Genomic DNA, 14,682 nt, shown 5'->3' on the forward strand with positions numbered 1-14,682 from the left:
AGGGTCCCAGGTTTGATTCTGGTCAAGGGTGCCATCCTAGCACTGTCAAGATGCATGTGGGAGGCAGCCAATCCATGTATTTCTCTCACACCAATGTTTCTCTCTCTCTCTCTCTCTCTCTCTCTCTCTCTCTCTCTCTCTCTGTCTCTGTCTCTGTCTCTCTCTTTCTCTCTCTCTTCCTCCCTCCATTCTCTCTAAAAATCAATGAAAAAAATCCTCCAGTGAGGATTAACAATAGAAAAGTACAAAATCCTGAATTCTATTAACATTTTGGTGTATGGGATGATGCTCCAACTAACCGCCAGGGCACTTTTGACTATTTTGAGTACAACTGACTCTTCTTCATTTCTTTAGGGATTTTTAGATTGCATGCTTGTTGTCACACATACCCATATTCCCACCATGGAAACTACTTTATTGCTTTTTCTAATTATAAAGATCATGTATTCTCACTGTAAAAAAATTTCACATCTATTTATATAAAAACCCTGGGTGTAACATCACGACTGAGGCTCGACCAACCGGAAGGAAGTCAGTCCTGCAGGGGTTGTCTTGGAAACGGCTGCACCCTCCCGTGCTATTTCCCGCGAGGGCGGTTAGTTTTCAGGCAGGAACCCACCCTCAGAGCATGGACGCACTGAGTCCTGGGTCCTCTGAGCCACAGCTGTGCCCTCCCTGAGCTGTTTCCCGGGGAGGGTGAGGTTTGAGGTAGGAACCAGCCCTCGCAGCGTGGAGGCCTATCTTTATAAAGTTTTAATACATTATATTAGAGGTCGTGGTAGTACTGTTTTACCCACAGCGTCTACAGGAATTGCTGCAAATTTACTTCTCGGTGGAAGCACCTTTCATTCCCAATATAAATTACCCATTCCACTAAATGAAACTTCAATTTCTAGACTCGATATAAACAGTGAAGTTGCTAAAACTATTAAAAAGGCCCAACTTCTCATTATTGATGAATGCACCATGGCATCCAGTCATGCTATAAACGCCATAGACAGATTACTAAGAGAAATTTGAATGTTGTATTTGGTGGGAAAGTTCTCCTTCGTGGAGGGGACTTTTGACAATGTCTCAGTATTGTACCACATGCTATGCGATCGGCCGTAGTACAAATGAGTTTAAAGTACTGCAATGTTTGGGGATGTTTCAGAAAGTTTTTTCTTACAACAAATATGAGATCAGAGGATTCTGCTTATAGTGAATGGTGAGTAAAACTTGGAGATGGCAAACTTGAAAGCAGTTTTCATTTAGGAATGGATATTATTGAAATCCCCTGTGAAATGATTTGTAATGGATCTATTATTAAAGCTACCTTTGGAAATACTATATCTATAGATAATAGTAAAAATATATCTAAATGTGCAATTCTTTGTCCAAAAAATGAGCACGTTCAAAAATAAAATGAAGAAATTTTGGATATACTCGGTGGAGATTTTCACACATATTTGAGTGATGACCCCATTGATTCCACAGATGATGCTGAAAAGGAAATTTTGCCATCAAATTTCTTAATAGTATTACTCCTTCGGGAATGCCGTGTCATAAATTAAAATTAAAAATGGGTGCAATTATCATGCTATTGAGAAATCTTAATAGTAAATGGGGTCTTTGTAATGGTACCAGATTTATTATCAAAAGATTACGACCTAACATTATTGAAGCTGAAGTATTAACAGGATCTGTAGAGGGAGAGGTTGTTCTGATTCCAAGAATTGATTTGTCCCCATCTGACACTGGCCTCCCATTTAAATTGATTCAACGACAGTTTCCGGTGATGCCAGCATTTCTGATGACTATTAATAAATCACAAGGACAAACTCTAGACAGAGTAGGCATATTCCTACCTGAACCTGTTTTTGCACATGGTCAGTATATGTTGCTTTCTCTAGAGTTTGAAGACCATGTGACGTTAAAGTTCTAAATACTTCAGCACAAGGGAAATTAGTCAAGCACTCTGAAAGTGTTTTCACTCTTAATGTGGTGTACAGGGAGATAGTAGAATAAGTTTAATCACTTTATCAGTCATTGTTTGCATCACTGTTGTTTTTATATCATGTTTTTGTTTTCTTACGTGTTTGTCATTTTTATATCATGCCTCTGTTGTTGTTATATCCTTTTGTTACTGTTTATTTATTAATAAATTTATATATTATTTTCATATACATTTTACTAATTTCCTTTCATCCCTCACACTTCTATTATAGAGAAAGGGCAAATAGCAATATTAAAATATTTCCGTTAATTAATTCCCTTTTAATGTGCACGAATTTTGTGCACCGGGCTACTAGTGAAATTATAAAAAAGAAATTAGAGCCATCACTATTAACCACTATGAATATTTCAGAAATATCCTTTTTACTCATTTCTATAACTCCCACTCCAAATTTCTACAAGTAGGGTAATGCCGCAGTATCCTGCTCTGGAACCTGCATTTTTTTCATCCAACATGGTGGATATCTCCTTCTACATGAATAAATACTACTGTACATTGTCATGCTGTATTAATTTAGTCCAGGGCTGATGAGCATTATATCCTGTATAATAGAAGGCTGATATGCAAAATTGTCCTCTTGCCCCCTTGAATGGGAGTTTGACTGGGAGTTTGACCAGGGGCAGGGCCGGCCAACTGCCCGCAGTCCCTCCCACTTGCCGGCCCCACCCCTGACTCCCCCCATCCTGATCGGGGCTGGGGCCGGCCAGACTTCACCAGTGTACGAATTTGTGCACTGGGCCTCTAGTTTCTTTATAATTATTTGTAACTATGCCCTATTATAAGAAATGTTGTAGTGAATTTCTTTGAGCATATCCATTTGTACAAGTGTTTACTTTTCTCCTTAGACTAGAGATGGGTTTGTTGGATCAAAGAGTGTATTCACTTAAAATTTCTATATTACCCTACCGCCTTCCAGAAAATTTAGACCTATTTTTGTTGCCCTAGCAGTCCATTAGCAGGGTTTTATTATTATTGAAGTTTTGTTTATCAGCTGCCATCACTAGTCTTCAGGTAAAGTATCTCTAATTCTTTTTTTTTTTTTAGCTCTTTCTTTTGGTGAATTATTTCTCCTCTGTGTTTGTAGCAAGAACTATTAAAATTGTGTAAGATACAAGATCATAAACTGGACATGAAGTCAAATGCATAGTAATACGTGATTGTCTCATAGTAACTACCTATTGCTGCTCGTTATACTTACCATAATTGTCATATATGTTTTTAACAATAATGTTGAATATTATACCTCTTAAATCCTTAATCACATTTATACAAAAGGCGCATTTAAAAATGTCATCCTATTTACATCTGCGTGGAGAACCTAAGAGAATATTAGAACTGTCTTTTAATTTCTTAATTCTTTTTTTTAAAATATATTTTATTGATTTTTTACAGAGAGGAAGGGAGAGAGATAGAGAGCTAGAAACATCGATGAGAGAGAAACATCAATCAGCTGCCTCCTGCACATCTCCCACTGGGGATGTGCCCGCAACCCAGGTACATGCCCTTGACCGGAATCGAACCTGGGACCTTTCAGTCTGCAAGCCGACGCTCTATCCACTAAGCCAAACCGGTTTCGGCTTAATTTCTTAATAATGTTTCAGTCCATACTCCTTTATTTCCCAAAAGCCTCTTGTAGGGGAAAGAACGTGTGTTTGGACGTCTGAACTGTATTCTGATTTCAGCTTTGCCACATACTTGGTTGTATATGAAAATTCCGTAACTTTTTGGGGCCGCAATTTGCTAAATTGGGGTACATTTATTTGAATGATTGCTCTAAGGGTCAAATAAAACATTGTATGTGAAAATACTTAGCATAATAGCTAACAAATATTAATAATTATATCTCTTTTGTGACATGTTTGATAGTGTTTTTAGCTATGTATTCACTATCGTGTATACTATTGCCTTCACAGAAATCTTCTCTATGTATACCCTCAGAGCCTCAATTTTGCCAATCGTCAAGGTTCTGCCAGAAATATAACAGTGAAAGTCCAGTTTATGTATGGGGAGGATCCAAGCAATGCCATGCCGGTAATAAATGTTCTTTACTTTTCCTATTCTTCATATATAGTTCAAATAGACACCTTTGGGGTATCACTGGGTTGGCAGGTTATTATAAATTTATTTGCAGTCTTATTTTTTGAGGATTTGGTATATGCAAGGCACTCCCAGAAATACAAAGATGAATAAAGACTTATAATCTGGAGGATATAAGACAAATACATAAAATTCTAAAATAGTTACTTTCAAAAGAAGGTCAGATCATAATTACTTCGGCTACTCTAACAAAGCACAGATACCTTTCCTCTATCTTGGCATCTGGATTATTCTCCTCCTTTAGAATGAGAGGCCAGATAACGGAGGTGGAGAGTAATGGGTGGTATAATTTAAAAATGTTTTCCAGCTGATTTTAATATGATGGTTCTTCCCATCTTTTTTTTGAGAAGTTCTGGCTATAGATCTCAACCTTGGCTGCATATTATACCCACCTGGGGAGCTTTAAAAAACATCAGTGCCCAGACTGAATCTAATTCCAATTAGATTAGAATCTCTGCATGTGGGAACCGGGCAGATATCAGTATTTTAAAATCTTCCCTAGGGATTACATTTCGTAGCCAGTATTGAGAACCAAGGTCTGTGCTAATTATAGACTAGTGGCCTGGTGCATGAAATTTGTGCACATTAAAAGGGGATTAATTAGAGGAAATATTTTAATATTGCTATTTGCCCTTTCTCTATAATAGAAGTGTCATAGATGAAAGAAAATTAGTAAAATGTATATGAAAATCTTCCTTCTGTGAGAGTCTGGGGTGTGCCGTGGGACCCAGAGTCAAGTCCCCGCCTACCTGTGGCGCCTCAAAATAGCGCAAGACCCAGACCCAGCCAGCCCCACACCCATTGGGTGAGATCCAGACCCGGCCGGCCCTGCCCTTGTCAAGCCCCACGAGGTGGGGGGCACAGCCTCAGGTCCCCTGTCAAGCTCCGCCAGGTGGAGGGTGCAGCCTCAGGGCCCCTGTCAAGCCCCGCAGGGTGGAGTTCACAGCCTCAGGTCCTCCGGCATGCCCTGAGGTCCCCCATCAACCCCCGCCGGGCAGGGGGCGTGGCCTGAGGTCCCCCAGCCTGGCACCAGGGTGGGGGGCATGGCCTGAGGTCCCTGGCCTTGTGCCATAGCAGGGGGTGTGACCTGAGGTCCCATGTCAAGCCCTGCTTTGTGGGGGATGCAGCCTGAGATCCCCCGTCAAGACCCGCCAGGTGGGGGGGGCGCAGTATGAGATACCCCGTCGAGCCCTGCTGGGCGGGGGACGCGGCCTCAGGTCCCCTGGTCCGGCGCCAGGGTGGGGGTGCAGCCTGAGGTCCCCAGTCAAGCCCTGCCGGGCGGGGGGCACGGCCTGAGGTCCCCTGTGAAGCCCCACTGGGTGGGGGGGGCGCAGCCTCAGGTCCCCTGCCCTAGCCCAGAATTAGGGAAGTGCCTTCACCTACTCATGGCTTTTGAACCAATGACTCCCTCCTGGGCTCGGAAACCACCTGTAAGTAACTAAAGGCAATGCATCGAGTGCCACATCCAGCCTAGGACATTACACTCTATGCAGGGTGGGCAGCCACCCTCCTCCCAAAGATATTCGTGTGGGGTCAATTTTTAGAGCCTCAGGTCCCTGCTGATTGCTTGCTAAGGCTCGTTATGGGAACTCGGCCTCCGCTGTTGGTTCAGCTATCTTGTGTTACGGAAACCCGCCTCTGCTATGGGAGACACCATCTTTGTGATGACATGATGGTCAATTTGCATATTCCCTCTTTATTAGATAGGATTGGTATAGGGATTCAAAGGCACAGGTGCTCACTGGTAGGAGAGAATGTCTTAAAGGTGGTGAAAATGTTAATGGCAATAGGTCTAGATGGTGGGGGTAGGAAAGCAATTCAGGTTGGAGAATATCCTTCAACTGAGGTGAATTGCCAGTGAGCCAGAGCAGTGGAAGGTTGAAATAGTAGATTGAAGCCAGACTGGGGAAACTGACCAAATTATGACTTAGTATTTGTGGAACACTAATAAGTGCAAGAAGATTTTTTACTCAACTCTAAGTAACATACAGAATAGGGGCACAACTGTCACTGTAGATGTTCAACTTCTGGCAACTCTAGTGGAATGCAAATGAGCTAAGAATAGGTGCATTGTTAACAATTTTATTTTAGCCTTCTGTATCAGACATTTGAATCAAGTTCTGATTTTCTACCAACTAGGAAAGCTGTATATTTTCTTCTTCCCTATTGCCTCAATTTCATCAGCATTTTTAGAACTTGATAGCAGCAAGCACAAATTATTCATCTTTGTATTCTGTGGCAGCTATTTCAAATACTTGCATATAATACATATTGAATAAATATTTGTTGAATATGCAGAATTTATTTTTGAGATTCTAATTAGCATTTCACGTTCTTTATGAGCTCTTTATTTCTGCTGAAGAGATGAACATGCTATCATAGTTGATAAAAAGATACTGGATTGTAAAAATAGATGTGTTGGTATTTTATGTGAATTGCCATATAAATTCGAGTTTATGACAAATGCAATATATATAAAATAATCTGTTTTACTGTTTGCCTAACAAACTCTTCCTTGTCTTACCATCTGTATGGCCTCCTCTACAGAACCCTAGCTGCATCCAGCCACATTGCAGTTACACCCCTCTCCCTTTTGGTGCTACCAAAGCATCTTCTTACTTCTGTTATGGGCCTTATAAGTTTATGATTATATGTTGATTTCCTCATCATGTCCACTAGACTGTGAGCTCCTTGAGGGCAAGGACCATGTCTTACTCATGATTATATCCTGATGCCTATCTTAGTGCTTGGTACATAATTGATGCTCCATTCATATTGATGAATGATTAAACATACATATCGATGATCAAAAACGGAATACATTTTACTGTAAATCATTCATGTTATGAAAATAAATGAGTTATTCTGTGAAAAATGATAGCTTCTCAATGGGGAAAAAAAAGGTACCACGTTCCTTTATTTGTATATTATTAGTCATATGAAAATATAATGTTTTTTATGTTTATGTGAGTGGTTGGTTTGAAAGTATATAAACAGACACATTTTTGTTTGCTTATTTAAAAATAATAGAGACTAAGATAATTTTTGATCATATAATGTCGGTGTGATAAAACCATAAACTCTAATTCTAGCACTGGAACAATCTTTAAAAAATGTTTTTTAATCCTTACCCGATAATAGGTTTTTATTGATTTGAGAGAAAGAGGAAGAGAGAGAGAAAAACATCAGTGTGAGAGAGAAACATCAGTCAGTTGCCTCCCATACGCCCCCAATTGGAGATTGAACCTGCAACCTGGGTATGTGCCCAGACCAGGAATCAAACCCACCACCTTTTGGTGTACAGGAAGACACTCCAACCATTTGAGCCACATTGGCCAGGGCTGGAACAACCTTTTATAAAAATATAGTGAAGTATTCTTAGCAAATTGATTAAATTAGAGTTTTCTAGGAGAGTCATAATTATTACATTTTAAATACACTTAAAATAAAAGGGCCAGCTTGAGATACTGCAGAAAGAGACAAAATACCTGTTAATATGTTCTTTTTATTTTGGGATGGTGCCAATTAGTCCCTTTGTATAGGAATACATTTGAGTTGTTTTACCAGTTGTGTTGATGAAAGTGTGCTGACAGGACTGCATTCCTGTTCATGCATATGTAGAGATGGCTGGCCAGACGTAAGAGTTTAATCCGTGGCTAGATAACATTGCAAGCCTACCTGTCTCCCACTGGAATAATAACTGTGATGATGACATCATTAAGCCAACGTTCTAATCAGCTGCCCTAATTAACCACCACTTGCTGTTAGCATTCAAGAGGCAGATATATAAGACTATTATTTTACTGCTAAACCTTCTTCAAAAGTAGTATTGTATTTTTTGATATGTTGGATTTTTAAAGTACATGCTAGAATATAAAATGGATCTGTATTACTTTCAACAATAAGGATAAATTTTTAAAAATAATATAAAATGGAGCTCCCCTCCATTGTAGAGTAGCTTGCAGGTAGTACTAGGAGCAAAGGATACCTAAAATAGGATTTTTAAATATCATTTATAAATAATAAATATTTGACTTTCAGAATGACTGCTGTCTTAGTGGTGAAGTCACCAATTTGTATAGTAGATATATGCCACCATTTTAGGACCATATTTCTTATATAAATTCCAAATGATGTGCTGTATCCAGATTTTAAGATGAATTATCTTCTTTCAAAAAAAGAAAGAAATGTACCTCATTGCCCAATATATATAAATATAATGGATAGAAATTTTTTGAATGTTTGAATGTCAGATGGGTCTATAGTTGAAAATAAATTTAGAATTAAGCAATTGAACTTATTAATGATCGTCAGTAGGCACATTGTTCTTCATTGGGCTGATTTTGCCCATTGTTCTCAAATAGTTATTAAATCAGACAAATTCTTACATAGATATGAAACATCCAACATTTATTACAACAAAGTTTCAACATGCTGTTATTTGTTACAGGTAATCTTTGGTAAATCTAGCTGTTCAGAATTTTCAAAGGAAGCCTATACAGCCGTAGTATATCATAACAGGTACTGAATTCAAATATTTCTTTCAAAGTTACTCACTTCTCAGTGGCATTGTTAGCACTCACATTAGTGTGTTTCCCAAATGCTTTGCTGCACTGAATGTGCAAATTCAAGACAGCTGACATCACAGTTATAATTTTCAATATGTGGATCCATATTTTCTATATACATCTCAAATAAAAGATTTTATACACAAAACATCTTTTCTGTCCAATTCTCTGATCCTTTCATTTTTATTATATTATGATTGATTATCTTTGTAGCTTCTGGTTTTTCAGTCTTTTCCCTATTATATCCCCCTAACATTTTGCAGCTTCACTTAACTCTTTACTAAGCTTGAAACTAGTCAATTAAATTGATGATAGTTTCAACATCCAATAATCCTTTAAGTTGGTGCCTTTCCATTTTACTTCTTTGAGAAATTAACTTTAGATAACCTTAAATTTCTGCTTTTGTTCTTCTTTTTTAATTGAATGCTGTTGGAGAAAAAGCACAAAATTGTGCTGATCAGTACTTTCATAGTTATTTTATCTTCTTTTGGCCCCAAAAGATAACTTTTTGTGAATTTTTTTGTCATCACATTTTTACCCTCTCTCACATTATGCAGTAGCTGTTTTAAGTTTTTCTTCCCCTTCCTCTAGCTGCTACCTCTTTTCTGTTTGCTTTTACTCTTAGCTTTTCTATTTTATTAAGTTGATTGAGTCCATCCCACTTAAGATCCATCAACTTTTCTGCCCTTCACCTCAGATATCTTTGCACTGATCTGCCTTCTGTTTCAAAGGCAGTAATGGCCCACATCCTGCTCAGTGTGAATCTGCTCTCAAACAATCTTATCCAGCTTCTTCCAGAATATGACTTCATCAGTTATCCCTTCGCTTGCATCATCAATCTCCTGTTTCATTCGCTCCATCTCTTGCTATCAAAAAGAAGCTTAGGTTTTCTATTCTTAAAAAATAAACAAAACAAGTCTTTCTCCAGTGCTGTTGTGCAGCATGTTTTCCCCTGATCTCCTTAAAACTTTATTCTTTCTCACCTTTTTTTACAGCCCTCTCTCATTTCCTTCTATCTCTTTGAAAGTGTTCTGTAGTAATTATTCTCAATTTTTCTTTTCTTTTAAGTACAGACATTCCATACAAAAAACTAAGGTTTTGTCCTTAACCCTACTATTCTCTTCCTAAATAATTTTATGTATTTCTCAGACTTACACTCAATGAAAATGCTTCTACTTTTACCTTTATGTGTACTGCTCACAACTTTTATTTTCAGCCAGAACCTTCTTTCTGAGGTACAGACATGTATTTTTGATGGCCTATTGGGCATATTCATTTGGATTCCCTGCTGCTTTTCCAATTTCCATGTATTTTCTCCTGGCCCTCTTCCTGACCCTATCTTTCTTTTTATTAGTAGTACCACCAATTTTCCAGTTAGTCTGACTCAAACTTTAAGACATCCTTGCCTTCCTTCTTCATTTCTCTAATATTCAAGTATCTTTCTTTTACATATTGATGATTTTCTTCCTATCTCATCACCAAACATAATCTGTGCTGTCCTATTTCTGGGCCTTTCTTGGATCTTTATTTCTATTATACTAGTATACAGATTCCCTCTCCCTACTGAGCTTTTACTCATTCTTTAAGGCCCATATTATAGATCTCTTCCTAAATATAATTCCTTGACCTAAAATTTTAAGAAATTTGTTGAATTCTGTTCTTGAAGCATTTAACTTCATATGCTCTATCCCAGGAGTTGGCAAACTTTTTCCACGAAGGGTCAAATAGTATATATTAGGCCCTGTGGGCCATGTGGTCTCTGTTGCAACTACTCAGCCCTGCTGTTGTAGTTCAAAAGCAGCCATAGCCAGTAAGTTAAGTTGCAAATCAATGGGCATGACTGTCTTCCAATAAAATTTTATTTATGGGCACTGAAATTTGAATTTCATATAATATTTAAAGTGAACCAGTATACTTTTGATTTTTTCAACCGTGTAAAAATAAAAAATAAAAATTCTTAGTTTGTAGTTTAAACAAACGAGGCAGATGACTGGATTTGGTCTGTGTGCATTAGTTTGCCAACCCCCACTTTATTTATATTTCTACTAAATTATATATTTTTGAGGGTAATTATTTTTGATGTTCATCTTTAAACCCACCACAAAAGTAATACAATGCCTAACCTAAAGGTCGGCAATTCACTTGCTTGATTGGAAGATGTTTAATTTTCTGTAACAGTCTTCACATAATACAATTTAAAGAAAGACATTAACTAAAACACTCCATACAAGGAAAAATATTGATAAAGAAAGTAGTCATTTCTAAACGTATCTCAGTTTGTGGCTAAGTCTTTATTTTTGTTCTTATCATTAGCAGAATTTAAATGAAAGTATAGTGTAACATTGCTAGTAAATTAAACTTTCTCATTAATTCAGTGATGACTAGTAAGATCAGTAATAAGATGTGTAGCATCTTTTTACTCAACCAGAGTCATCAAATTCTCAGATGGCTAGCATTGGCTGTCTTTCTTGTGGGTATTACAAGCCTCATTCCACTTACTATTTCGGTGATCGAATCTATACCCCTTAGCACTTTGAGGCTTATTTGAAAAGAATATTTGACCTATAAGCATCAGAGGAAAAAAACCCTACTTGGTTTTGGATGAACAGCCTTCTCTTTAAAGGTAGTTGGAGCTCTATGGTTTGGATGCATTTTCATTGAAGATAACTCTGAGAGATACTAACTCAACCTGGAAGATTGGGATGCTAAGATTCTATCCCTTTTAAGTCTATATAATAAATAGTAGCTATGCTTTCCTGTTAAAATTCTCAATGGATATTGAGACAAAAATTCCATTGGTTTGATCAAATATATTTGCTGTATTCTTTATAATGACTGGAGACACTTCTAAAATGTGAAGCAAATGTAATTTGTGTGTATTCCCTGATTTTTTTATTTTCTTTGAGCTGTTAGTCAATGTTTTGGTAACATCATTTATTTCTTTAGCAATGGGATAATTGATGTAAGACATTTCATAGAGAGCCCTACTTGATACTAAGTTGTCTAAAGTTACCTTTTTCTTTTTTTTACAGAAGGGTAATATAAATTAGTCTTAATTTGAAGCTGTACTCCTATAACAGAAAAATGTTTTTCTGTGGTATGGTTTTAAAATATGCACTTACAGAATTCTCTATTATTTTTATGTGCTGTGTGTCAGAATTGGCCTGGAAATAAGAGAAAGCCTTACCCTAGTCTCCTCTCTTATAGTTTCCAGTCTGATGACGGTCTCAGCATCAAGGTGGTAATTATTAATGAATTTTCAAATAATAGGATTACTCAGCCCATTAATAAAAATGGGAGGAGAAATTTTAGAAACAGTGACAGTTCCCTCATCTGGAAGTAGGAGTTAGTTAGTTATTTTGGAATAAAGAAAAATATTTGGACTAGAAGAAAAATTAAGCATGAATCCTGAAATTAATTTTAAAATTACTCAAATATTCAAATTCAGTAATTCTTTATTTTGAACAAATTACTGACTATTGATCTGTTTTGTTGTTTTTGTATGAAGGTCTCCTGATTTTCATGAAGAAATCAAGGTTAAACTCCCTGCTACTTTAACTGACCATCATCACTTGCTTTTTACTTTTTATCATGTTAGTTGTCAACAAAAACAAAATACTCCTCTTGAAACTCCTGTTGGATATACAGTAAGTATATTTTTGTTAAATAATTAGCTCTTTGATCTTAAAACTAGTACAATATTTAAGATATATGTAGTTGGTATAATAATTCTTATCTGATTCCCCACATTGGTTAGGAAGGATCACTATAACAATAAAATGCTCATTAATGTAATTAATTGACTAACAATCTAAACATTAGGTGTTAGTCCTGATTATTATGTTTACCCAACTGTACAATATAAATATAATAATTTTAAGGGTTCTTCAGAAAAGAATAGTTTGAATGTAAAATGATTAAAAAGGACTTTTGTCAATTAAATATATTTTTACTTTAATTAAAGGCAAACCCTTGAGTACTTTTTGAAAAATCATTATGATTGAATTGCAAAAGCAAACCGAAGATGAAGGACATCATAATATGCAATTACTACTTTGTTAGAAAATTCATGCCTCCACCCAATAGAGAAAAGTCAACATTTGATTTATGTTTTGTCTTTTGCAGTTTGTGACATGAATTTTGCTAAATGTAAGAAAATAAATTCATGTTCATACTTGAAAATTTTCTTTTCAACAGTCATATCTAATCAAATCTTTTTTTTCTTATATTGACACTGCTATCCCAGTTTAATATTGATACACTCTGTGGCCTTTTTTTACTACCAGTTTTCCTTTGGCTAAAAGGACCTTGTATAGATTTAAAAATTGTATAGTTAGTACTAATAATATCTCACAGATCATTCTTAATAAATTATTGTCAGGGAAACTTTGGGGAAATTATGAAAGCTCATAATTACATAATTAAATCCCTTTGGTGTTTGGGGATGTGAGACAAATGTGGCTCGTATTCAGTTCTTAAAACAGATTTTCCAAGCAATTACTTTTAAAAACAATTTAAATGAATATTGTTTCCTTTTTATTTTAAAGTGGATACCAATGCTTCAGAATGGACGATTAAAGACTGGGCAGTTTTGCCTACCGGTCTCACTGGAAAAACCACCACAGGCTTATTCTGTACTGTCTCCTGAGGTCAGTATCTCTCACGTTGAAATTCTTCAGATTGAACGAAATGGGTTTTCATTACAAAGGTGTTTTTCTCAAACAAGACCTTGTGATTCTGTTTATAAGTATGTTGATAATGAAGTAATAATATTATTTTCCTCTTATAATTAAAATTATAGAATACTAAGAAGCTTTCATACTATTTTAAAAAATGTAAGTTTATTCATTTTAAAATAATAATACATGAAAATAAACTCAAAGAAAAGATACATTTGGAAAATTTTTATATTGTAACGAGAAATTTCTTTAAATAATTAAGTCTTTCTTTTAGTAGATAATATTTAACTACAAGGCTAGAGGGAGAACAGATTTAAAATACTTTTTAAAGAAATTTTTTATAATTACTGATCATTGATCATATATGTGAAAATAAAGTGGCTATAAATATGCTATAAATATAGTGCTTTATTTTAAGAGACATTAGCAGCTTTGATGATTATATGTGACTTGAAAGAAACAAAAACATTAGAAAAATCTCACTCAAGAATCAGTAGCCACTTTTCAAAAACCAAAGTGCCCTTTGAGAGAACTACTACATGATGATTACCAATCCACTTAATGTGTTGGCCATCAATATAAACATTAATCTGAAATATGTATTGTGAATGTTGTCCTGGTGGAATTTTTTTCAGAATAGAACTCAGAAAGTATTCACAAATAAATTAGTATTGTTTTTATTTCTTAAAACAGAAGAAGAAACAATATAATGCTACTGCTTTGACTTCATTTCTCACTATTATCTCATTCTGCTCTAGCCATGTAGCACAGTCACCTTAGCTGTTCTTCAAACATGAAAAGAGCATTTTATCCCAGGCCCTTTGCACTTCTGTCTGCTGGCAATGCTTTATCATAAGGCCTGCTTCTCCGTTTCATTCAGGTAGCCACTTAAATGCCACCTCTTCAGAGAGGTTGTCTGTGATCATCGTTAAGCGCCCAGCCTGTTTTGTCTTCCGGACAGAAAGTACAGTGTCAGTCACCGGTGACTGACATAGCGTTTAACGTGTTAAATGAATGAATAAAGATAGTATAAAATAAAAATATGACTCTCCCCCTCCTTCCCTAATCTGTCATTTAGTTTTTCATGAACACATTTTTTTAGTAAATAAGTTAGTCCTCTGCCAGGGGTAGCATTGTATTTCAAAAGGAAGTATTTTGAAAGAAAATAGGATTTTATGGAAATTATGTTTTTGATTTTCCATGTTTTGCAAATGCAAGGTCAGCTTTCTAAAAGCAAAGTTGGTGGTTTCTTTTAGCTATGTTGTGTATGCTTATATATAAAAAATATGGTGATGATTTGGATTTGACTATAGACATATAGTATGGCTGATTGATAGTGAGA

At 36.1% G+C, this 14,682-nt stretch overlaps 1 protein-coding gene across 2 annotated transcripts in view; it reads left to right on the forward strand.

Moving 5' to 3' along the window:
• The window catches only part of DOCK7 (dedicator of cytokinesis 7), a 187,327-nt gene that overhangs the window by 81,878 nt on the left and 90,767 nt on the right, over nt 1-14,682 (forward strand). Inside the window, exons 15-18 of one of the 2 annotated variants that reach the window (XM_081087072.1) lie at nt 3,910-4,027; nt 8,544-8,614; nt 12,170-12,308; nt 13,209-13,310. In XM_081087072.1, the coding sequence (XP_080943198.1) occupies nt 3,910-4,027; nt 8,544-8,614; nt 12,170-12,308; nt 13,209-13,310 (430 nt within the window). Of the gene's footprint in view, nt 1-3,909; nt 4,028-8,543; nt 8,615-12,169; nt 12,309-13,208; nt 13,311-14,682 lie in introns of those variants that run through there. The other variant, XM_081087071.1, reaches the window with a different exon arrangement.

Source organism: Myotis nattereri (assembly GCF_964212035.1).
Source record: "Myotis nattereri genome assembly, chromosome: 3".
NCBI classification, from domain to species: Eukaryota; Metazoa; Chordata; class Mammalia; order Chiroptera; family Vespertilionidae; genus Myotis; species Myotis nattereri.